Here is a 25,074-nt window from a genome sequence, read left to right on the forward strand (position 1 = left end):
TTCTCGGTGCCCTGGGGGGACGACGCCGGGGGGGGGGGGTGAAGAGGGGCAGAACAGTAAGATCGGCGGCCGCCTGAGGTGTTCAAGGCCTGCGCGCAGCGCGCTGGCACAGGCCAAGCACGGGGCAGCGCGCCGCAGTCGGCTCCAGCCTGACCGGGCAGAGCCGCTCCGCTCCGGACCGGCCCCTCGCGTCCGCCTAAGAAACCGCCCTGGGCAGCCTCTGGGCGGGTGTGGGGCTGCCTCGGGTCCGCGGCGCCTCCTCCAGCCGTCCCCTGGGCACAGGGGCGGGACTGGCCCCGCGGGTCTCTGACGCGGCCGCCGAGCTGCCCCGGGGCCCGCGGCGAGCGCGGCCCCGGAGCGGGGGGAGGGGCGCGAGGCGGGCGGCGAGCGCGGGCCGCCGCCACCGCCGCCCCTCTCCCCGCTCGCTCCGGCGGAGCCGCGCGGGGCACTCTGGGATTGCTTCCCGCTCCGGTCCTCCTGTTTCCCATCCTGCCCTCGGCCCGCCTGAATGGGGCAGATGCAAGATGGCGGCGAATGCGAACTCGGCCGGAGGCGGCGGCCTCTCGCTCTTCGAGTGCCCTAGCTGGTGAGCGGGCGGGTCGGGGCCGTCCCCCTCCGCCGGGGCCCTCGCCCCTGGCTTCGCCGCGGGCCTCGAGCGGGCTGGCGGCTGCCGTGGCGGGGCGCTGGTGCCCGCCGGGCTGGGCAGGGCCGGGCCGGGCCGGGGGAGTGGCACCGGGCCCGGTGGCGGCCGCTCATGTGAGGGGAGTCTGGGACCGGGCAGGGCCGCGGGGCTGCGGCGTCTCCCGGGCGCGGGGGTGAGGCCGCCTGCCCGGGCCTGGGCTCCCTCAGCCCGGAGCGGCGGTAGCCGTCTGCCCCCCCGGGGTGCTGGGCCCTGTCAGGGGGCTCTGAGAGGCGCGGCCCTGCGGATGTGTCCTTCATCAGCAAATGCTTGCGGGTTATTTCGGTTTAATGCCGAAATATGGAGTTGGCTGAAGCTCAGAGGGCTTTCAGGAGATGCTGTGTGTTTTTGCAAGGGCTTAAACAAAATATATGTTGTAGGACAGGTTAAATTTCCCATTCGAGTTATGTATCCAGTGCAAGAAATCTATCAGCTTAAAATTAGCCTGGATTTATATTGTACTGTGTAGGAAGGCTGGGCAAAGTGATGTGTTGGAGAAGCAGTATTAGAAATGCAAATATGGTTGGTTTTAGAATCGTAGAAAAGTGCAGGTTGGAAGGCACCTCTGGACATCATCTGGCCCAACCTTCTGTTGAGAGCAGGGCCTTCAGTTAGGGTATCTAGGACCCTGTTTTGTTCATTTTGAATTTTTGGATAGGTGGCTAAGTAGGTATTTGCTATACCATATTTTTTTGCTGATGTGGGACTGATTACTGATGTGACATGTACTTTAAATTACATGGAAAATGACATAACAGTAGAGTTGAAAAATCAAGCACTTTTATATTTGTATGAGCTAGTACTAGCTAATTAATCCTTGCATGTGTGTGTGCATGACTGCAGTCTTTAATTGCATAGTCATCTGTTTTTTTACTACGGGTCCCATACTTTTCTTCAGTGTTTGGATGATAGTGCTCAGTGAATGGGTGCTTAGTGAATATGCTTTTTAATTTTCACTTATTTTATAAGTCCTTCCTTTAATCAGCAAATGCCATTTAAATCTCTTGTGGAAGAGAATTGCTCATGTATTTTGCCATGTCGTCTGTGCTAAGCATATGCAATAACAAATATCTGTATGAGACAAGATGGTGCTCTGTACAATGATGATGTGATGGAGGAGGTAAGCCTAATAATTACACAGCGCCAGTACATTCTGGTTTTTCAACATGAAATTTGACATATGTGCTGAATTTTTTATTGTATTTTTATAGCACAGTGTTCACAACTTGCATTGTATTCAGTAGCAAATACTAGAGATTTCTGCCTCTGGAAGCCTTAGATTGAATAGCTGAAAAAGTATAACTTGTTAAATGTTTCATTTCAGTCAGTTGCATGCTATTGCAGAAGAATTCCTAAATAAATACCATCTGGAGAAGAGAACTGTAACAGCCATAACTGTGAGGGCCTCTTTAGCTACGTACTTTCTGGCTTCTGCTACAAACAGGGTAGGGTCTTACAGACAGACAGCTTCCTTCACTGTGCTAGCATGATTTGGTTTTGAAGCACAAATACATTGTGCTGAATGATAGAAGAATGAGGTGGAAGGGGCATCAGAGATGTGATGAAAGCCTAAGTTTTCACACCCATGAGTAAGGGAACCATGTTCAAGTACCATGGCCCATCTTCATTCTGACATTTCCAAGCTTTTTTGGTGATCAGCTTTTTGCAAGCTGAATGTTCTTTTAATATAATTTCCTAAAATACTCCTTGGGTAAAACAAAGCTAGTATATGGACTCTCGCCCTATGTGTTTTAAAGAAACTATTTACTCTCCACTAAACCTCTATTGGACATGTACAAATTGTAATATTTTAGTTACTTACTGAGTCTGGACAAGCTGTGTATTTTTACAGTTATAATAAAATGCATGCCTGACAGAGTTTGATCTTACTCAAATCATCATGAATAGATGTGGTAAATTATCTCAGTGAAAGAGTGTTGGGTTTTTTTGGGGGGGAGGGAGGGGGAAGCTTAACATTTTTCCTTAACATTTCTTTTAAAACAGATAAGCTGTTACGTAAGCCTAAAAAACTAATACGCAGCAAAGAGCCAATGTGGATAGCTTCCAGTAACAGTGTTTGTATTCTGCTAAAAGTATAAGCAACTGAAAGTGGAAAATGTTAGGCAGTTATGGCTGATGGTACTCCACTGTCTCATCCAGTAGGAGGGAGGAGCCCTCCTAACAGGTTGAATTTATTTACTTCTGATCTTGATTTTCTAGTCTGCAAAAAGTAAAATACTATATCTCTTGTAAAAACCTTACATTAATTCTGCCAGCACCTACCAAATTATAAATTCTTGTTCACAATTTTAAATCCTTTATTTCTTTTGGAACAAACAAAAGGACACACAATTTTGATGCTGAATAAATGAAGGTCATCCACAGCAGATTCACATGCAGAGTTGTTCTATACATGAGCTGCAGTTACAATCCTCCAGAGTGAAAACTGTTTGCAGTAGCAGGCTTTGGACCAGTAGTTTTGTTATTTGAAGCTCTTGACTATGTGAAGACTTCCAATGTCTTTTGAGGCCTTCATGTAATTGAGATTCATGTGTGATATATTAAATGTAATCTACTGTGTGTGTGTTTGACTCAAGGCTTCCTACTTCTGGTTTGTCAACTGTAGCGACTGGTAAACGAATAGATGGCTTCAACGAGGTTTTAAGAAACTGAATGGAGAACAATGAATCTGCTTTAGTATTGAAAGGTCATGGCAGAGAGTGAGTCTGCTCATGGAGCAGGGAGTGAGAGAGAAGGCAGAATTTTCAAAGTCATTTTGACAGCTGCTGTAATTAGTTCTTCAAATCTTGTTTATGCCAAGGACTTTCTGAATTGTGCCATCTTTGGCATCTCTGATGCTGCCATTGAGATGCTGATGATCAATGTTAGCACTGTTATTTGAAAGGATAGGAATCTTGCTAGTAAATATCATCAGCAGGTGGTTAGAAATAAAATTCCTCTTTTTGATATCAGCTGGTGGAGAATGTGCTGCTGGTAGACAACAACCAGAAGATAAAGCATCAGTGTAGATGCAGCCTGCGTAGATCCTCAGTGTCTTGCATGTGCACTGAGAAGTTTTCTGTATACGTAATGGTGCAGATCTTAGCAGGGAGAATTTGGGGTAACCAAAAGCCCTTGAGTTGCAGAGAGTCTTCGTGGTCAGTAGCAGCTTCTTCTACAGTGAATCCTTTTCAAGCTCATCAGCCTGTATTAAAGTCAAAATTGTAGTGTTTACTGATATCTTTATTTTTCTGTTTTTATTGAAGCGGCACTTGGGACTGTAAACATCACCGTGAGAGTAACGTATCTTAAAAATATTAATCAGAAATAGCTATATTTTTCTTTAAAACATTGACCACACTTTGAGGTCTGCCTCCATTATTGTATCTGTTCTTCCCTGACGTGGGTTATGTTTTAGTATCCAGTTTCCAGAAAAGCCTTCTCTACTGAAATTCAAGGTTTTCACTGGCTTTAAATTCTGGCTTTGATTTCGTTTTCATGCTAGTGTGGTGTACTTCATCATAGTCCATAAAATAATTATTCTTTCTTCTTTCATTTCCAGCAGTTAAAGTGGCTCAAGACAGTTGACAAATAATGAATTCTCTCTTAAATAGTACTTGCTTATGCCAGTACTTGCTTAATGCATGTACTGTAATTCCTATATATGTGTCAGCAGGGACACGGAACATACACTTAAAACTGGAATAAAGATGTTGATCGTGCTTTCTTTGGTTAAAATGTAGACATACCATGAGATTAGAAGAAGTCTTTAGATAACAAATATCTTTTCCTTTGTTAAATCTTTAGCATACCTCCTGAGGTGGTTTTTAATGAGTAGCAGCAATTTACAGGAGGTGCAAATGATCTGGGAGGTGATTTTGAGATGAATATCATGTGTTCAAAGGAACACTGCCTCTCTTTCCTTTTGTCCTGCTTTAACCTGCCTTAACTCTATGCAACCTCTCTTTACTGTCTGTCTTGACACCCCAGTGGTTCAGTTGTCAAGCTTGTAGTGGAATGTACGTAAATTAATTTAAAACATACTGTTTTAAAGGGAATAGTGGTTCCTCTTCAGTTTCTCTGAGCCAAGATCAGGCTGTTCCTGACAATGATTTACACTGATTTCTGGAGATGATGAGTTCTAGAGTTCTGGAAATTGCACCTTGTCCTTGAAGTTGGGTAAGAAGGTGTATACAGTAGTCACATAGGCCAAGATTTTTGGAAGCGGCTAAATTTAGACATCTGAGCCCACATTTAGAAACCTAAATAATTGGCCTAATTTTTAAACTAACACAATAGAATTATACTTGTCCTCTCTATGTCCTTAATAGCTAAAACTCAAAATTTCTCTTTAGACTAGATAGGGCTTAATTCAATGAGGCTGCTCAATTTGAACTGGATGCAAGTGTTGTAACCCTACCAGCACATAAGCATTGAAAATGAAAGACACATGAACATCAGCAGTGTTGCAGAGATACTCTCAACAAAACTTCAGTTCCATTATTGAGTACTTCTTAGTTAGTATCCCATCCCAAAGCATTAAAGGCTTTGTCCTCTTTCTCTGAACTGTTTTATTTTTCCATGTTGAATGTGCTTCTTTCAAGGTGAAGAGCTCAGCTGGGAGGGCGGACCTCCTCATCTGTCTCTACCTGCTTTTTTCCTTTTCTCTATAGTTCTGCAGTAAAGTGTTTGCCATCACCAACAGAAATAATCTATACAAATTCCCCGCAGATTTGTTGCCATGTAATGCACAGAACAGTGAACTGGCCTGCAGAGCACAAGGTGAAGAAACTGAAGAAATATTTTTCAGTTTCCAATACAGGAGAAAAAAAATTTCTTGTAGGTGTTTACAAGTTAATACTTCAAAAACCCAGGCTGGAAGTTGTTTTTGTTCAATGATGTCCCTCTTAATTATTTTGCTGCTAATCATTCTAAGTAGTTGGTGCCATCTATAAGACCAATAAATTCATATGCTTCGCTACTATAAGAAGAACCTGCAATTTGCTCTATCCTGCTGCTAGACTATATTTTGAGGAAATTAATTGCCGAAGATGGGGAAGTAGATCCGGTAGATCTGTCAAAGGGTGACTTTGTCGGATGAACTTGCTTTCTTTGAGAACTGGCCTTTCTGAACACACAGGAAACTATCATTTTAGGAGGAGATGGTGGGGCAGGGCTCATATGAGAACTGTAAGTGTTATAAGGAGTCGGCCTCCAGGAGATAATTGCAGCTAGACAGAGAAATTGTCAAAAGAAAGGTGTTCTTAAGGATTAGCCTCTGGGCTGATCATGTTGGTGTGGTGTGGTGTGTGGTTTTTTGTTTGTTTTTTTTTGGTTTTTTTGCTAATAACCTTGATAAAAATGGCCCCAACACTCATTAGTAGCACAAGTTAAGTGTGGTCAACATAAATAAAGTCCGAGTATTATCCAGTCCTTTTGGTATAGTTTGAAGACTGGAGCAATAAAAACAAGATGAAATGTAGAAGTGTAAAATGGAAAATATTTAGGGGCTAGTAACAAGAACTTATTCTAAAAGCTAGAAACTCACTATTTGGAAACAAAAGGAGAAAACTCAGGTACATAAGTTGATCACAGAATGACCATCAACAACTAGTAAGATACAACTGTTCAAAAATAAATAAAAAGACTAATATTCCACTTGGTGTGTAACAGGATACATCTCTCTGAGGCAGGGAAATGTTAGTGCTGTTGTAAAGGCACTAATGAAAATCTATAGTCTGTGTTACCTGTATTTAAGAAAGCTCAATTCAAACTAAACCAGATGCAGTGGGCGAGCACATTGATGGGGGAAGAGAGATATGACTTTGAGAGAGAATAGAGCTTTAGTTGTCTAGTGTAACAGAAACATCACTGGCTTTCACTAAGTATTTTTAAAGAGGGATAGTATGGGGAAAGGTGTTTTTTTTTTTTTTTAACTGACAGACAAGAACAACAAACAATTTAGGATGGAAATCAAGGGTTTCTAACCATCAGAATAAAACGGTTCTGGAACAGCTTCCCAGTATGTGTAATGGAGGCAAAAAACCTAATGGATGTTTACTTGAATGTGGTTAGAGCAATATGACTTGAAATAGCAGTGACTAGTGTTGTTGACTGTGGAAGTTTTGTCTTTTCTTACTGTGGTTTCTACAGGGAAATTTTACTTCAAGATTATTTCTACATTTTCAGAGTGAGAATAAGTAATCTTATCAATTAATCACTGTGTTGGTCCTTGCTATTTAGTGTTCACTTTCCTATTTAATTCAGTGCCACTTTAATTCAGTTTTTGATGTCGTAAAGTCTTTCATTCTCTGCACTAGAATATTCATGGCCCTTGTCTCAAGAATTAAATTTTGTTTACAGTTTTCTAATTTCACTATATTCCATGGAGACTTAATTCCCAAATAAATAAACAAGTGTTTTGCAGACTGAACTGGTAAAATCTTGTGCTGTATGAAACTATGCATTGTAACAAGAAAACATGCATAATGCCAAGGTGAAGTTGATCAAATACTTTAATACAAATGGAATGCTTTGTTCAGTTGAAGCAGCTACCACACTTCTCATCAGAAATCTTCTATAAAATACTTCTAATACATATTGTAATTTCCTATATTCAGGAAGGGTATGTGATCATCTAGTTTGGACCGCAAGTTTTTTTAACCAGTGTTTCTTACAACTGGAAGTTTGGAGAGTATAATTTTAATGTTTCTAAGGGTGGAGGAAATCACAGATGCCTCCCTTCAAACCTTGAGCTTTAATTTTGTCATAATACCTGTTTGTGTTGTCAAATTTATTATCAAGTCACCAAAACAGATTCCAGCATTAACTTTGTCTCAGAATCTGTGATGTATGCCATATTTTGAGAAGGGCATATGACTGATTTCCATCACCTATTTGTAAGATCAGCAGCAACTTGTTTGTCCTACTTCTTATTTTGAGGAGGATTTTTCTTTATTTCCATTTCTTTCTATAGAAGAGAGCATAAGAACAGCTGTACTAATTGAAGCCAACAGCCCATTTGGTTCCATATCCTATCTTGATAGTGGCCAGTAACTTGTACATAAGACTTGAGGGGAAGGCATCTTCCCCTTGACTACACTCTAGACTTTTGGTTGTCAGAAGTTAAAGGATTTTGTGAGCTGAAGATTGTGTCTAGGTTGTCATGTTTAACAGTTAACACCAGACCTAACTTCCACAAATTTTCTAACTCCCTTTTTTAACAGAGTTTAATTCTACAACATCCTGTGACAGTGTACTCCAGAAATTATGCAAATGTAGGAAAAAGCACTCTCCTTGTTTTCAAATCTGAGACCTCTTCATTCTTGTGTTTCAGGATATAATTAATACAGTAATTTTGTAGCATTCATTAAGGGGACTAAGAGAGTGAATACTTGCCCCCTTTTTTTCCCCAAAGCTCCTGAAGAGAGAGATTCTTTTTCTTTCCTTGTCCAAAGCCATCCATGCTGCTTTATCAGCCTTGTGCCCTTCTCTACAAGATGAGGAAACCAGCACTAATACAGCATTGAAGATATGCATACATTTTATTTATGCAGTAGCATAAAAATTTCTTCCATATGGTGTCTTTGCTTTGTCAGCTGTTGATGATTCTTTCTGAAAATATTCACAATGGCTCTAGATAATTCCTGAGTGACAGTAATGAATTTAGAGCTCCTTGTTGTGTTTGTGTGATTCGAGTGGTCTTTCTCTTTTGCATTACATTGAGTTCGAGAGTACTGATTTTTACAGACTGTTTTCTCAAGCAGTATTTCAGTATTGTGATACTCTTCTGCAGCTCTGTAGTCTGATTTGACTGTCCTGCATAACTGTTGTCATAAATGATTTTTCTCATTTGTTCATTCACTCTCTTTTTCCAGGTTGCTTATGGATCTGCTAAACAGCATGGAATCCTTGCGGGACCCTGCTCTTTCCTAACTTTTAAGCATTGGATTAGTGTTTTCTTTTCTCCATTGCACCTTAATTTCCTTAACACCACTTGATAATTTTGTCAAAAGCTTTTTAAAAATGCCAGTTTGCTGTACTGATACCCTTGTTTACATCTTCTTGGTTGTCTACAATAATTCTGGTAGACTGTAAGATATTACTTGCCTCTTCAAAAACCATGTTAATCCTTTCTCAAGTATTATTTTTAAGTATTATCTCAATCAAAGATATAGAACAGCTGTACAACAAACTGTGAGCCTAGGCTCTTCTGCAGTCTGCAAGAGGAGCAACTGAGAATGTCAGATGTCTGTAGCATGAATGCTAATAGCAGGCGGATTCATAGTCAACAAAAGGTGATGGTGTTTAACTGCATGTAGTTAATCTGTGAAATCATTTACGTAAGATTTTGTGAATGCCATAACTTTACATTGGTTCATAGAGCCATTACATAAGCAGCTGTTAAAGAGATAACAACTATGTCTCAAAAAGTCCTCAAATTGATAACTGTTGGTAACTGGGAGAGTATGCCTGTATGAGGCACCCAGTATTAGTTACTGGAGGATGTTTTCATTTTGCAAAAGGTTTCTTACTCTGGGTTTGTCACTTTGGTCTGCCCAATACAATTCCCCAAGAATGTGAAGCATAAGTAAAGTCCTTTTAAAGTTCTTCATACAGAAAAAGCTCTTCTCTTGTGGATATAGTGCTCTCAGTTTACAAGAAAGGTGAAGAATGCCATTGAGTGCACCATCCTGAACATTGGATTAGATGACTCTGTTATGGTCTGACTATTATTCTGTTCTTATCTGTTTGCTAGTTCTACTCCTTATTATAATTTCTCCCAATTTCCTAGGACAGAACTTGAATTTACTGTCTGTATTTTCCACATCACACTTGGAATACACTTTAAAATTAGTGTCACAGTTGATAACTTTATTCTTCTGACAGTGAGAGTAGTTTAAGTAATAGATTGCAAAACTATTATGTGTAGGAAGCTGTTTGATACTTGATATGCTTTAGATCACTTAAGTAAATACCATCTGGGTTTTGCAGCTTGTTACTTCTGTCTAGCAGCTTGTCCTAAAATCTCTCTTACTGAACCTTCTTTTTGAGTTCCTTGTACTCATTCACCTCTTCTCTGATCCAGAGAATTCATTTAATGGTGTTGCTGTGGCCATATTCTCCTTGCCAATCAGCCTCATTAAATCTCTGGAAGACTTCTCTTCCAAGTAAGCCCTTGGAGATCCAGTAGGCACTCTAAGCACATTTTCCAAACAGAAACATATTTTATCTCAGTTAAACTTATTGAACCAGTGAATCATTTGCAGCTAGTCCTTTTGCAGGTCTGATTTGAAGGTCACTGCAGAATGCTGAGATGTAGATACTAGAAGTTGTTCAAGCAGTGGGACTGCGATATATGATTTGAAAGGTACAGAACAGTGTCTTGTGTCATTCAAAAGCAAGCACTTTGCATGGATCCCCTTGCATGGATCCAAGTTCTGAGGTAAGATCCGTTGTCTCAGAGCAGTGCTAAACCATGTTGTCCATATATATTCTAGAGAGAAGAGTCTGTTGACTTCAAGTAACTTCTCCATCTTTTGGAATCGCATAGGAAAATTAGTTTAATGGATGTTTTAGTATGCTGGTCACTGGCAGGGAGAGGACTTTGTTATGCTGGAAATAAGGGAAAAATACTAACAGCAGATCTAACAGACTTTGTGCTAGTGGATTACTGCAAGAGAATGCCTTACAGTATTTTACCTCCTTGGCGCATGTGATTAGAGGTTTGATAGACCAGAGCTTATGAGGGTTGTTAACACTTCCAGATACAGCCATTACTTCTGATATTTGGCAACTCTGCAACTGATCACAGGACTGAAGAATTTTGCTACTTTTTCATTAAAAGAGTTTTATAAAAGCCTAAATTCAGCAGCCTTAGCTGTGACATTGATTTAGTGTGTTCCAAAGGTTTTTTTTCTACTGGGAATGGTTTCTATGTATTTGTTTTGACAGTATCTTAAGCAGTATTACAGTCTGATTGTGTTCAGTGTTTTGCAGGCATAGATCAGTAGGGGAAATTACTAACTACAGAAGACTTTCAGTCCAAAAGAAGTCGGAGAATGGATAAATTTTTCAAGCCCTTTGTTTTCAGAGGGTGCTATCTTGTGTTAGTTCTGAGTTTTTTTGTGTTCAAAATCAAGCTGAAGATAAAAGCAGAGTGAAAATAGCAGCAAGAGTGAAATGATGAGTAGAGGGGAAAGGAAAGATCAGAGATTATGTATGGCAAAAGATGACCATCAGACGGGATTGTGTGTACAGAAGGAGGACGTGGTTGAGCTAGAACGCTCGGGAGGTTTTCCTTGACCCGACAGGTGAGGATGTTGCTAAAGCGTTTTTAGGAGTTGCTGACCACTGAGTATGCAGGAAAATATCACTGAAAAGAAAAGCAGAGGCCAAACTGAGTGAGTAACTAGACCAGCTTGTGGAGTTAATTTGTGAAAGGTTGGAGAGTTTAAGAAAAGGAGAAAAGAAAAAAAAAAAAGCAGCTTTTGTTTGATCGAAGCAAGGCATGCTCTGTGAAAATTATCAAAAGAAGTTGTGTTGCAGAGTAACTAGAATTTGGTAACTGGCATGGAATGGAGGAAAACAAGTTTGCCAGCGCTCAAGGGCAGAAAGGAAAACACTGAAGTGGCATGAAGAGCGAGTGCATGGATGAGACCTGTCTTTTAGTGAAAAATGAGAGCTGGGATCTGAGAGAAGCACAGGAAGAGATAGCAATATTTAGATATAGCCTGGCTATGTAGGCCTAGAAGAATACTTGAGATGAAGTGGTCCGCTCGCTGTATCTGAGTGACAGGAAGAATCAGTCCTTGTAGAACTTAATCAGCTGTGCTGTGCAACTTCATTGAGAACATTTTAGTTTCCCCCATGCCACCTCAATCCCATTCCTTGGAAACAGTCACCGCTTTGGTAGATTGCCATAGAGCCTTGCTCCCTCTGCTTTTGTTGCTACTGTTCATTTGTCAAAAAGAATAAGAATTGGTATCAGCTGTATTCATCTTATTTGACAGAATGATGTTATCCACAATCTTAGAGAAGGGCTTGGTAAGAAAAATTGTGAAAGTCTAATTGGCAAAATCAAGAAGGGCCAGAGAGAGATCAGAGCAGGCTAGTATAGGGGATTTAGAGCAAGTGCAATCCTTGAGAAAGAAATGAAGTGTAGGAATAGGAGAGCTGTATCCTTGTATGAAGTTATCTAGGAGAGCATGTATATAACAACCAACTGACTTAAGGTGAGGGAAGAAACGTCCAAGTTGCAAGGCACATCCCAAAAGCGTGAACACCTATATTTAACCCCCATGAACACCTTCCATTATAAGTGACCTTTCTTTCTTTCTTCCCCAGCCATGCTGAGAATGTCACTGCCCGTTGTGGCTGTTGTCTTTGCTTGCTCTGTACAGTAAGCAAAGCAGTAAATGAGAATGTGATCTCTTCTGTGGCTGTTCTTCAGAAGGATGACAGGATAGCTGAGAACTGGGTCGCTGCCATTGCCTAGAAAGCTAGTCCAGCCACAGAGACAAGCAGCAATGTAATTCTCAGTGAAGAAGTACTAGAGATAGAGGTTTTAGAGGTCGGAATAGAAAAACATCATTTGCTCCCAACAGCCTAAGATCCTATGTAGTGACGGGCAGTGTATTCATACCATAGTGATGTCCTGGTTTTGAACATTGTGAATACCATATATGTTTGACACCGATAATCCTCATGGGTTCTGCTGCATATTAATGTTGTTTTTCTGTAAATTACCTAGTTCCGCTTGCCTCTGTTCTCTCTTTCCCCAAGTGGAATAATGCTATCTGCCTGGCAAAGCTACTTCAGCAGAGTGTGGGTAGGGATGGAGCTATAGGGCTAGAGGAACAGAACTGCTGTGTGCTTGAGAATTTGGCCGAGGAGAATTTGGTAGCGTAGTGGTCCCTTTGCTGTCTAATGCTGTAGTCTCTTCCATGAAGTGTTTTAGTTCCCCGCGTTGGTAGGAACGTTTGGTTATAGGGCGAAAGTGGAGGGATGCTAGCCATTGGTCAAAAACTTGAATAATATTACAGCTGAATTATGGAGCCCCTTTTTGGTATTGACCATCACCAGTTCTAGAAGGGAAGAATGGTGGAAGTTTCTCTCCCTCTCAACAGCTGAGAGTATAGACCTGCTATTTTGAAGGTAACATGAGAAAACAGAGCACTTTGGCAGGCCCTTAAGCAGACAAGTTTCTTGAAAATAATCCCAGCCCATTCCCTTTTCTAGTGTTGAGGGCTTCCTGGCCTCACCTCATGTCCTGTTGGGAGCTGCTATGTTCATTTTGTAAATGAGCTATTTTTCCCTGGAGAAATACAGCTTGAAATGCCTCGTGTGTTCTGTCAGCTTAACTCTCATTTTAAAAATATGTTTTATGTGCAGTCAGAATGAATTGGCAGGAAGAAGGCAGCAGTTATGGGGGTTTCATATTTTCCCCAAAATAAATCTGCTTACATTTGTATCGGTTTGGTGTGTTACGGCTCCAGTACTAATAAATTTTTTTTAATATTTTGATACTATATTTTTCTTTGTTTATTTTCCAGGGCAGGGAAGCCTCCACCTGGCTTACATCTGGATGTAGTCAAAGGAGACAAACTCATTGAGGTATGAAAATACATCTTCTACGTATTCAGTGTATCATATACATAAACAGCAGCGGTAAGAAACTTTTTAGTCATTACATTTACCATGTTCATCCAGAAGCATTTCACCCTGGTGTTAATTATTTCCAAATCAGTTGGTTATACTCTGAAACTTCTGGATAAAGTGAAGCAGTTTTCCTTTGCCTGTACTGCAAGTCTCTCTTGAAAGAATACAAAAATGTGGTGCTCAGCTTGCAAACAGTGTAGGGACGTTTCACTTCCCAAACACTAAATCTGTCCCAGCGCATGCATGCATGCACGCACACACACACGCAGCTAGTATGTTTGTAAGGGAAAACTGATACTTTGCAGAGTCTTATTTCTTTCAAACTTTAATTTACAACCAAAGTTGGGGGGGGGGGGTTGTTGTTTCCTACAAGACGCTCATATAGGAGATGACCAGAAGACACTTTGTTTTAGGAAAGTCAGGAGAAGAAACCCATTCAAAAAAAAAGAAAAAAGTGGTGAAATAAATCCCAAATACATCAGAGTTTTTACTCTTTTATTGTATTACTTGTTTTAGATCTGTTCACTTTTAATTTTGTTTTACAGTAAGGACAATCCTGTAAAATATGGAATGCCTAGTTGACACCTTGTCCTGCTGTGCGAAATACAGCATGGTTTTCATCCTGTATTCTGGATCTACAAAGTGTTGAGATTAACACAGATATGATGAATTATTTTTATTATGGCAGAGGAACTTGTCTCCTCATTCTATATTTCATGCTTTGTCTTGCATCTTGATAACTGGAGGTCTTATTATATTATTGTTGTACTGATCAACATTCAGATTTTTTAAAAGAATATTTTCAATCAAAAGTAATAAGTCAAAAAGAAAAAGAAAAAAACCTTTGACATTGTTGCCAAAGACCCAAGCCAGTAACCTTATTTTAGCCATAGAGAGACTGCTTCTAACTTGCAATTTGACTAAAATAGAGAAATGTTTCTGGAGAGCAAAAGTTTACAAAATTGGAGGTGAACCAAGTTCTCTGAAGAGAAACTTGGAGAATTAAAAACTCAATGTTAGATCAGGAAAGACTGAGGGAACTGAAAGCCTTTGTTTGCTGTTTTGTACTGTGTGCTACCACAGGAGCAACAGACAGTATTAAGAGCTCCTTCTGGTGTCTAGCAGGAGAGAGATTTGCTCTTTAAAATTTGGTTAAGTTACCTCAAATCTCATAAATAGATATCTCATAAATAAACTGTATTCTTCCTAGGCCAGAAAGTAGTCAAATGAAGCTTTAGGTTTGTCTTTATAGGGAAAAAAAGAGCAGAGCTCTTGAATTTACATACTTTTTGAGTGAGTGCTCTTAGTCCCTATTTGAAGACACAGACAATTGGCAAAGCTAACCTTGAGCAAGGGAACAAGTTAAGTCAGCCTCAGTTTGAAAGGAACCAGACATTAACACACATTTACCTTATCTTCATAGGACCTCATTAGTTCACACAAGGCATGGCCGAACTGGCTTGTACCAGCTGCTTGGACTATGTAGTGACTATCCTTCACTCGCTCTTCCTAGGTGCTGTAGCTTTCAAACCCATTGCATTGTGTCTCTCTTCAGAGGACTGTCGCCTGCTTCTCATGGCAATCTTTTACATATTCAAAATCACTGTCAGAGGTCAGAGAGCTGTAATATGAGTCCTTCTCAGCTCATCCTTCTCATTGCCATCCTAGCAGCAGCATCTTTTGTGAGGATTGTACTTGGTACTGAGTTTTTTGATATTTTTTTCTGGGCTATATAACGAGATACAGTGAGCAAAGCCAAATGGCAATGACTTTGGGTTTTCCAATACGTAGCAGGAGGTCAAACATAATGCAGCCTTCCTACCTGGGAGACCTTCTATGAAAGCAGCTTTATCTTGTCATGTTTATTTTGGATTTTTTGAGAGTGGAGAGGGAACTTGAGGATGGAAAAGAAAGTTTATATGAAGTTCTCTGCTAAATTAATCCACGTGTGCTAGGCAAATGGCTATCACGGAAGTCCTGGTCAGCACTGAAAAAAGGCAGCAGAACGCCGATATGGAAGCTGACAATATGCCATTACCTTTGACAGTGGATGAACAAATTCAGTGTTGGTAAATTGACAGTCAGGAATATTTTCCTGGCGTTGTCAGATTCTTAGAAGGAATTTATTTAGGCTGTGCTGCCCAGAGTTTTTGGCCCAAGTTGTAAGCCTGGGATCTCCAGCTGCCTTGGAAAAGCAGGTGGTACAAACATCCTGATTCCCTCCTCCTCACATCAACTCTCTTGACAACCTAAAAGATTCTTTTGCTGTCGTACAAAGCACTGTTAACAGCCATTGCTTGTCTGCTGTCTAAGCACTCTGAGGCTCAGTAGAGGATGTGATGAGAGGTCTCTTCCCACAGCTTTGGCCTGGCCTTAGTAAAAATTTAGGCATTTGTCCCAAACATTCATCAGCCTGGGTTTCAGTGACTAATCTTTGCTTGATGCATGCATGCCAGTTGATGATCTGCCCTGTTCTTTGTTTACGCTCTAGCAAGCCATTGTACAATTGGAACAGTTACAGAATGACTACAGAGTTCCTATTTTATCTCCTGAATATCTAATGCTGGGTATCAGTGTCAAGGCATCTGAGTGAGGTGCAGTTTGCCAGCTACACAGCATGTCATATCTTTGTGCTGAATGATGTGGCAGGTGGTGACCAGGTACACCCAGCCACAAGTGTAACATGGAAGTATGGTTTGCCTCGAATAGTCTGCTGAAGTAAGAACCAGAAGAGCTGGCATGGTTGGGAAGCTGTAGCAGACTGTTTCATATACCATGCATGAGCATTACGTGGTTGTTTTGTGGCCTTGTACAGTGTATATAGGGGCTGACAAGTTCTCCAAACTGGTGGTTACCTGAGACAATATGTTTTGTGTACACATGAGAGCTGTGCAATAAATTAACAAAGCATTTGAATGTGATACATCTATTTCCCTCTTTGGTTAGTGGCACATGGTAGTTTCTCAGTTTTATTTCTTTTATGTAGATAGCAGTAACCAAGTAAGAACATTCTTAAATCTTTGTGGATTACTGAGCACTTGATACTAACCGAGCCATCTGTGTCCCAGGTCTTGTACAGAGATCTGAGGTACACCTTGTGATTGCTGGGTCTGAGAAGTGCAACATTAAACAAGCCATGCAGTATTTAAGCTCAGTGTGTAAAGGATAACACTGGGTTATAACTCAGAGGCACAAAACTTTTCAAAACATTCTACTGAAATAAAGTCAATAAAATGATTTTCTCTTGCTGATTTGTTGCAGCACTTCCAATTTATGAATTCATTTGTATCTTTGCAAGATCTCTTGAAATACTGTCAAGTCAGAATGGTATTGTTTTACATTTAAAGGATGCAGATGATAACTTGCAAGAAATTTCTTTTGGATTAAGCTGTCGATAAGAACGAGAAACTGTTGGACCAACTTTTATGGTACTTGAGACCATGAGATAGCTACTTTGTGGATCTAACACTGAAATGTGGAATAATGAAGCAACTTCTGAAGATCCATTTGTTTGTATCGGGATTCTGTTTACACAGGAGTTTTTTCAGTACCTTAGGGTAGAAGGAAAAGTTGGTGCAAGCTGTTTTTCCTTTCCACAAAGAGGAATCTCAGAATTCAGTGGTACAAATGTATTGAATGGAAGACTCAAGAGTGCTGAACTGAATGAGTAACATACTATGTAGGATTGGTAATAAATCCATTGCTATGAAGCTGAAACCTCCAGAAATCCTAATTAACTTTCTCAGAAGATGTATTATAGCAAGCAGTACGGTATTCACAGATAAACAGATGGATTAAACTACTGGAATCTTAAGGAAAAAATATATATGGTAATAGAGACTACTGGAATGATAGGTGTCCATTAAGACTTGCAGGGGAAAGCATAGCAAAAGTATGCTAGTCTTAAGCATTTACAGGGAGGAGAGAGATCCATTTACAGGTAGAATATTTAAAAATAAATAAAGTGAAATAATTTAAAAAAAAAAGTGAGGGAACCAAGTATTTGTTTAAACTCTTTTTCAATGGTTAATACTTTCTGGTTAGTTCTGAAGGGAGAGTCTTGTGAAAACCAGTATTTGTAAAGAGGCAGGAAGTGATGATAAAGTAGCCAGGTGACAGCAGAATCCATGAAACTTTGTTTCAGTATGTTGATTTCTTGTTTTGTTTTTTCCATCTAAACTGAGGCTTCAAGGTATGCTATTCCCTAACAGGCACAGGTAGATTCAAAGGAGGGAACTGCATGTTTTAAATGTCCCAGTCACGAGGAAATCATCATTCCCTTTCATTTTGCATTTAAACCTTATTTGTCACCAGATAATCTATTTGAAGGTGAATCTCTAACAATGATGTGATTTCTGTACCATCAAATGAGATGTGGACTCAAAAAGATTTTTCTACAGCTAAAGCATAAGTACTCTTGTGGATTTTCTATCAGCCTGTATATCACTGAGGGTACTAGTGAGGTGGTTGTCCTCTATCTAGCAGTTTGTTTTCACAAAATGTCTTGGAAATTAATATCTTGAAATTGCCAATTTCAAGATATTAAAGTTATTCGGTTTAGTGGTGGGGGTAGGGGGCTGATGCACAAACAGCTTGATCATCTATATCTTGTTATTTTAGGAAAGCAGGCCAAAATATAAACATCTGTGAAATCTACTGATTTACGTAGCATTTACTCTCATGAAATTATGTTTAAAAGTGAATACCTTGTGTTAGTTGTGAATAAGACATTAATTAGCAGAAGCAGAAATTAAGTGATTGTGATATATACTAGTATGGAGTTGACTGAGTTATTCATCTTCTAATTGTGATATAAAAGAGAGAATAAACATATGAAATGCATTAAATATTTATTAGTGAGTACCAGATTATAAGAACTTGCAGTATGAGGGCTGGAAAATGATACAGAGATAGATGTTCAGCAAAACAATGCAGAGTTCAACTTACAAAATGTAGGAGAACAGATCTGGGAAAAAATTAATCTGAAAAAATTCAAAGGGGAAGTGAAATCTGAAAGCAGCAATTTAAGTAAAGCTTAAAGTTGATAATGGATGGACAGGTAATTAGACACGAATTTGCAAAGTGCTTTGTAGAATATTAGGTCAGCGTGAATTTTATGCCTGTAGACAAGGCAGAGGAATAGAATGCTATGTCATGTTCCATGCTTTGTCTCCCTATTTTCTGTATGACTTAATACTGTCACAGAATAAATGCCTGTCTAGGTGTTGATTGTGTCAGTCTTTCTGATAGCTCTGAAAAAATAAGAATCTCCCTGTAACTAGTTTGAAATATCACCTATTTCTAGCTGAGCTTGTGGCTTATACAGCTGCCAAAAAGTGTGATTCATGTGATTGCTGCTGCTGCCAGAAAGGGAGGTCCTGCCTCATCCCACAGTCCTGGTGCATGTAATTCATTGCTTTCCTAAAGCCAGTGTGAGACGCATCTGACTGAAGGCAAACTGATTCAGTTCACTAAAACAGTAGAAAACTAACACAGCAAAAAAGTGCTTTGCAAGCTGAAAACTTTGATCAGAGGAGAGGAGGACTGTATAGCTGGGAGTAGAAGCAGGGAGAGGGGGAAAGTCCTAGTGTTTCAGCAGGCAAAGTGTTAATTCAGCTCAGGTCATGTCATAAAAGCAAATGCTTTCTTGAACTAAGATTTTCTTTTCAGGTGGAAAAATACATCATCATAATTAGCTTTATCAGGCTGCTTAACATTGGGCGGGCTTTAGGAAATGTTTCCATAGAGCAGAGAAAATCATCTGTTAACAAATCTCTAATGCATTGCTAGCCTTTGACTTGTGCAGCTGGAAGCAAGAAAACACAGATTAAATTAAGGTCTTGGGGTGCAGTGAGGAAGATTGCTGCATTGCTTAGGTACTTTAGCGTTTAGGAGCAAGGAGTTCCTTTTATCAACAACATCTTTTAATAGAAATTTGCTGTATACACCACAGGACTTTGTCAGCATGTTCCTTTGCTTTTCATGGGTGTTTTACATGCCTGATTTTACTGTATGCAAAATGTTGTTTAAAGAAAAGATTGGAACTAGGATGAATAAAGAAGAAAAGCCTAAAATTAGTAGCTGCTTGAATAGGTTAATATGGATTCATATTGCAGTATGTGTAATAAAGATGTAAATCCAAATTGAATAAAGGTCTGGAAAATCTCCTGTAGGTTTGTTTCTATAGAGAAATATTTATTTTTTATATTTTGTATTGGACTAGAGATTCTTAGCCTAGGTTCCTGGCCTTGACAAGGTCCAAGATGATCTGCCTCAAGGAATGTATAAAAAAACATTGTGAGCAGACTTGAGAGAGACTCTTTTCTAGGAGATGCTCTCATGCTTCAAAGAGTTATTGTCCTTCCCAGGTTGTCTTGTATTGGCTTTTTAAGATGGGCATAACTGACTCTGCCATATTCAGCTCTTCTGATTATTACAAGGGCAACATCTGAGTTTCTTTATTGAACAGTATCAGACAGAACTGAAATATCGATCAGCTCTTGATGCTTTGATTGTTTTGCTGCTTTGATTTTGCTCTGTTTGTGTTCTTGAGTGTGTGTTTTTCAGGAAGATCTGAAAGATTATAGGAATCTAATATGCTTTTGTGATATTCTACTCAGAAACTCATCATTGATGAGAAGAAGTATTATCTTTTTGGGAGAAATCCTGATCTGTGTGATTTTACCATTGACCACCAGTCCTGCTCTCGGGTCCATGCTGCCTTGGTCTATCACAAACATCTCAAGAGGGTTTTCCTCATAGATCTGAACAGCAGTAAGTAGCATGACATTTAATCAGGGTGGGATATGGAGTGGCCTCAGTCCAAACTGAATTCAAGAAACTTCAGAAAAGTGCTTGTGTTTGAAATTTGAACTTGTTAACTTCACTCTGGAAGAGAGCTTTTTAGTAAATAGAAGTACTATGTTTCAGTGCTTAAACATTTCTGAATCTGAGACACATTTTTCCAATTTTTTTGTTTACATTGTGTGGACAGATGGCAATAATCAGAATTAGTATCCTCATGAAAGAATGGCAAGGGTTAGGAGCAAAGGAGTGCTTGCTTCACTCAGTTTACATCTATTTCACTTGGTGTTTAAAGCAACATTTCTAGCCTCTTAAGAGGCTGAGAGAGAAGAGGAAGGTAACTTGGCCTTCCCTTTGCAGCTCTAATGAAGAAGCTCTCCTATTCTGCAGGGTGGTTTCCCGAGATCTAAAACCAGAAGTTTGGGGTTTTTTTCCACTGAGGGAATGATTCCAGACATGGTACAATGGGAGCTACAAGAAGTCAGAAACGAAATGGTGTTTGTCATTTCTTTTCATGACTTGTGGATCATCTTAGTTTGTGGGATGGTAGTTTAAGTGTACATAGATAGTGTATTCAGCAGTGCAAAGCTCAGTGATTTGTATCTCAGAGCACCCACGTACAGGTCCTGAACTTCTCAATGCTTGAGCTCAAATAGCGTGAGCCCAAGCTGATGGCTAACAGACTGTTTTCTATTCTGATGTTCTTAGCACATGGCACGTTCTTGGGTCATATCCGTTTGGAACCTCACAAACCTCAACAAATACCCATTGACTCCACGGTTTCATTTGGTGCTTCTACACGGGCATATACGCTGCGAGAGAAGCCTCAGACACTGCCATCAGCAGTTAAAGGAGATGAGAAAATGGGTGGTGACGATGAAGAGCTCAAGGGCTTGCTGGGCCTGCCAGAGGAGGAAACGGAACTTGATGTGAGCACCATGGCATATTTACCTAGATGGCATATGCATCTAAATGGATAGCATTCCCTACTTGTTTGCTTAGGTCCAGATTCTTAATTTCTTCGCCTTGAAGACAGCCCAAGGTGTCTCCTGCTGGCAGATATTCACAGACCATCTCATTCTGCCATGATAGGCCTGTCTTCATGCAGCTTCCCAGTACTAATGCCCTAATGACTCTACTGTTCCAATGGTCTTTTCACAAAGGCTTGTAGGCAGCCCTCAATCCAAGTAACTTCACCCCAGGTCAGTGGTGATTTCCCAGGCTCTTCTCCCATTGTCAAATAGCAGTGAACAGAGACTTGTTTCCTACAGTTAGCTAGGGAAGAGTGGGAAAGCAGTGTGCATGGCACTGAAGCACACTTTTTTCTTAGGGTTCTAACATTGAATCTAAATGGTGTGCTGTAGTTTTTTGGCATGCACAATCACATGATTAAAACAAACTTCATACACTAGTTACTTAGACTGTTTCTTCTCTGAATTTATCCTTAGAACCTGACAGAGTTTAATACAGCCCACAACAAAAGAATTTCCACACTAACCATAGAGGAAGGAAACTTGGATATTCAGAGACCAAAGAGAAAACGGAAGAACTCCAGAGTGACATTCAGTGATGATGATGAAATCATTAATCCGGGTGAGTGTCTATAGCTTGCTTTACTCCAGTTGATGCCTTTAGAACCCCTTTACCAGTATTCACATAGGAATCCCTCATGGCTGTGTGTCAAGGAGAACAAAAATTTGGCAGTGACTATTTGGGGTCTGCTGTGTCAGAGAAGCTGCCACATCTCTCATATCTCTGACCTCTGATTCTTCTGTTCTACCTATAAAAATTCTGCATGATTTGTTCAGGACAGGAGCATCACATTCAGCTTCATTGCTCACAGTTTCATCAGACTGAAAGATCCCATGGGTCCAAAAGGACCTTTTAAATTCTCACCTTTGGAATCTAAATGAGAACTGAACTTCTTGTTTGTTTTTTTTTTAATCTATTCCTTAATGCTTTCCCTACCTGTTGCCTCATGGACTCAGTATTTGTATTTCCAGTTCCTTTTTTTTTCCCTGCTTGTCTGCATATCTGAAACAAGTGATTCTAATTCAAAATTACACTTCTAAAAATGTATCCAGTTCCTCACTAATTGTTTTTCTTCCTTAGCTGTTTTATGTTGATGATGTTCCTATTAATAGGAACATCGTCAATATGAGACATCGTTAATAAGTGCAGCTTATTAATAAATATGCATCTTTGAATACCCTCTGGAGATTAAGTTTTTTAGCAGTGTGTACCACCCAGAATAACTATTTTGATCCATAAGTTTATGCCATTTAGCTGTTGGAATGTCTTCATGTAAACAGCAGTTATCTACATTGCAAAAAGATGCTCAGATTTTCAGAGACTGTACATTGGATTCTGCTGACTCCTTCAAGGGCCCATAAGGCCCTGCAGGGCTAACAGTTGTGACTCGGAGCATGTGCAGTGCCTTGTCAGCGTCAGCTTTCAGCCCAAAACTCCACTCTGTTTGAGCAATACAAACTAGCAGTCCATCTGTTCCCTTTGCCTGAACCAGTTCCATATGTCCCCTGTGGCATTCCCAAGGCTTTCTCCCAGAGTAACTGATGAGCCCACCTTAAGACAACCACTAGGTGTCCCCATCCATACACTTAGTTCCTTTCTTTATTGAGGCCTGCTCACGCTTACTGAGGGCTACTACAATGCCAGCTTTGAGAAGAGAAGGACCAGTTCTTCCTACAGGTTGCTTTACCTGACAAATGTTCCATCTTTTTCTGTATTCTTACTGAAAGCTTCACTGTGCTTTCCTTTACAGAGGATGTGGACCCATCTGTTGGGCGTTTCAGGAACATGGTACAGACAGCAGTAGTCCCTGTTAAGGTACAGAGTAACTCCCAACTCTCTAATTAAGAAATTACCTTGATAAATTCGCTGTATGGATTATAACCTTAAACACAATTCTATGATGGCAAGTGTTTTATTGTTAAGCAAACATTTTGTTCACTTCTTGCAGTTAACTTTTTTAGCAGATTTGACAATTTCCCTTCAAGTCCCACTCATTTCTTTAATAACACATGGGATCTAATGAGAATTACCCCCTGCCCCAAAGAAAAAAACAACCCACTTCCCAAAAATTCAGTATGGTACTTCTTGGCATCAATTGTGGGAAGTATTTATCTAAATTTAAATTTATCTAAAGTGTTTATCTAAACACCGTAAGTGCTAAAGATTTCATAAGGTTGTCTACTAGAACTAGTGGTGTTTAAACTTTGCCCCAAAATGAGTGTACTGCCAGTGCTATATTTAGTTCAAATACTCCAGGAGTAGGGAAGATTTGAAGAACTTCAGAGTAGCTAAGGAACAGTGTAATAATGCCACTGATTGCTGGTATAGACTAAATAACATATGTGGAAAAGGATAATTCTACATAAAACTTTAAACTGCTTGCCTGCAGGAGAAGATTCAAATGATCAGGAGCGAGGCAAAATCGCCCAAGTGATCATTGATCTAGAAGTTGCACTCTGTTTTTCATTGTGTGGGGAAGGAGGGGTTCTGTTATTCTCTGAAGACCTATTTGGTCTTGCATTCAGGACAAGCTCAAGTCTGGCAAGCAAGTTCCGGAGGCAAAGGGGAACTCAAAGCTGATCTAAGTTAAACCTGAGCTAATATCTCAATTTCTGTCACCCCTTCCTGCATTGTGTGTTGTTAACAGTTTATTAGGTGGCTTTTGAGGAACCCCAGAAGAAATCTTCTGGGACAAAGATGTGGGAAATGGTTAATCCACCCATGTTTGTGACTACCTTGTCTGTGGCCAGTCTAGGTGCCTTTTCAGGGAAAATGGCATTGAGATCCAGTTTAAGTGGCTTGCTTCCTTGTTTCTTGTATTCTGAATAATTCTTTAAATACTTCCATCTACAGAAAAAACGGTTGGAGAATCCAGGCTCACTGACCACAGATGATTCTGCATCACGGCGCATGCAAAACTTCCCCTACAGTGGAGGATTGTATGGTGGTTTACCTCCAACTCACAATGAGGCAGGGTCCCAATCACATGGTGTCCATGGTACAGCACTCATTGGTGGTCTGCCGATGCCCTACCCTAATCTTGCCCCAGATGTGGACTTGACTCCTGTTGTACCCTCAACAGTTAACATGAACCCTGCTCCAAACCCTGCTGTCTTTAATCCTGAAGCTGTGAATGAACCCAAGAAGAAGAAATATGCAAAGGAGGCATGGCCGGGCAAGAAGCCAACCCCTTCCTTACTGATCTGAGTAGGGTTTTGTTGAGGGAGGGTGGGAGTTATGAACTTCAGAAACTGTTTATGTGCAGTATCGTCTTTTTAAAATTTCAGTGTCCTAACCACATGTAATATCAAGATTGGAGAAGTGAAATATCCTTTAAAGATCTGTCTTCAAATGTTTTTATATGTATGTTTAAGAAAATACAGCTCCCATCTCCTTTTGAACCAAAATATCTGGCAGCCTTTTCTTAGCCGTTACTGTCCCCAAAGGTCTTTACTCTGAACTTTGTTCCATAAGTTGAGGGGTCAGAGTCACACAGTTACCTTTAATGGCATGACCCTGCAAGTATATGTATCTAGGTATAGTGCTTACTATGAGTAATGTCATTCCTGTTGGGCTTGCTCATAGCAGTTCAGCTGTATCGGAAGTAAATGTTTGCTGGGTGAAGCCTTTCAGAAATCACATTGATGCGAGTTCTAAAACTCGCAAAATATAGGTCAATTTTAATTTTATTTTACCTTTACAAAATCCACCATTGTGGTGGATTCTCTTTTTTCTTTTGTTTTTTTTAAGTTTAGATGCAATTTTTTTTTTAATTACCACCTAAAACACTACAGCATCCCACTAGTTCATGAAAACCTGGAGTTGAAATGGACAAGAAATAGGTGGGGTTCCTGAGCTGTGGTCGAGTATTGTACAGTAAAGTGCTGTGTGGATGGATA

The 25,074-nt window shown here is 40.1% G+C and overlaps 1 protein-coding gene and 1 non-coding gene across 2 annotated transcripts; both read left to right on the forward strand.

Annotated features, from left to right (window-relative positions):
- Positions 1-414: 414 nt before the first annotated feature.
- On the forward strand, positions 415-25,074 carry PPP1R8 (protein phosphatase 1 regulatory subunit 8). The gene is made up of 7 exons (XM_026076358.1): positions 415-586; positions 13,234-13,294; positions 19,960-20,113; positions 20,852-21,072; positions 21,592-21,736; positions 22,926-22,990; positions 24,029-25,074. The coding sequence occupies exons 1-7, from the start codon at positions 525-527 to the stop codon at positions 24,380-24,382; spliced, it is 1,062 nt and encodes a 353-aa protein (XP_025932143.1). The 5' UTR covers positions 415-524; the 3' UTR covers positions 24,383-25,074.
- LOC112971218 lies at positions 16,372-16,536 on the forward strand. The gene has a single exon (XR_003255270.1).

This window comes from Apteryx rowi, unplaced genomic scaffold (genome assembly GCF_003343035.1).
Source record: "Apteryx rowi isolate R43461 unplaced genomic scaffold, aptRow1 scaffold_43, whole genome shotgun sequence".
Lineage (NCBI taxonomy): Eukaryota > Metazoa > Chordata > Aves > Apterygiformes > Apterygidae > Apteryx > Apteryx rowi.

Excerpts from the sequence above, each read along its gene's own strand:
- PPP1R8 (XM_026076358.1), top strand. The coding sequence starts at position 525 with ATGGCGGCGAATGCGAACTCGGCCGGAGGCGGCGGCCTCTCGCTCTTC. Across the intron at positions 20,114-20,851 it reads CCTCATAGATCTGAACAGCA|CACATGGCACGTTCTTGGGT; the intron begins GTAAGTAGCATG and ends TGATGTTCTTAG. Across the intron at positions 22,991-24,028 it reads CAGCAGTAGTCCCTGTTAAG|AAAAAACGGTTGGAGAATCC; the intron begins GTACAGAGTAAC and ends TTCCATCTACAG.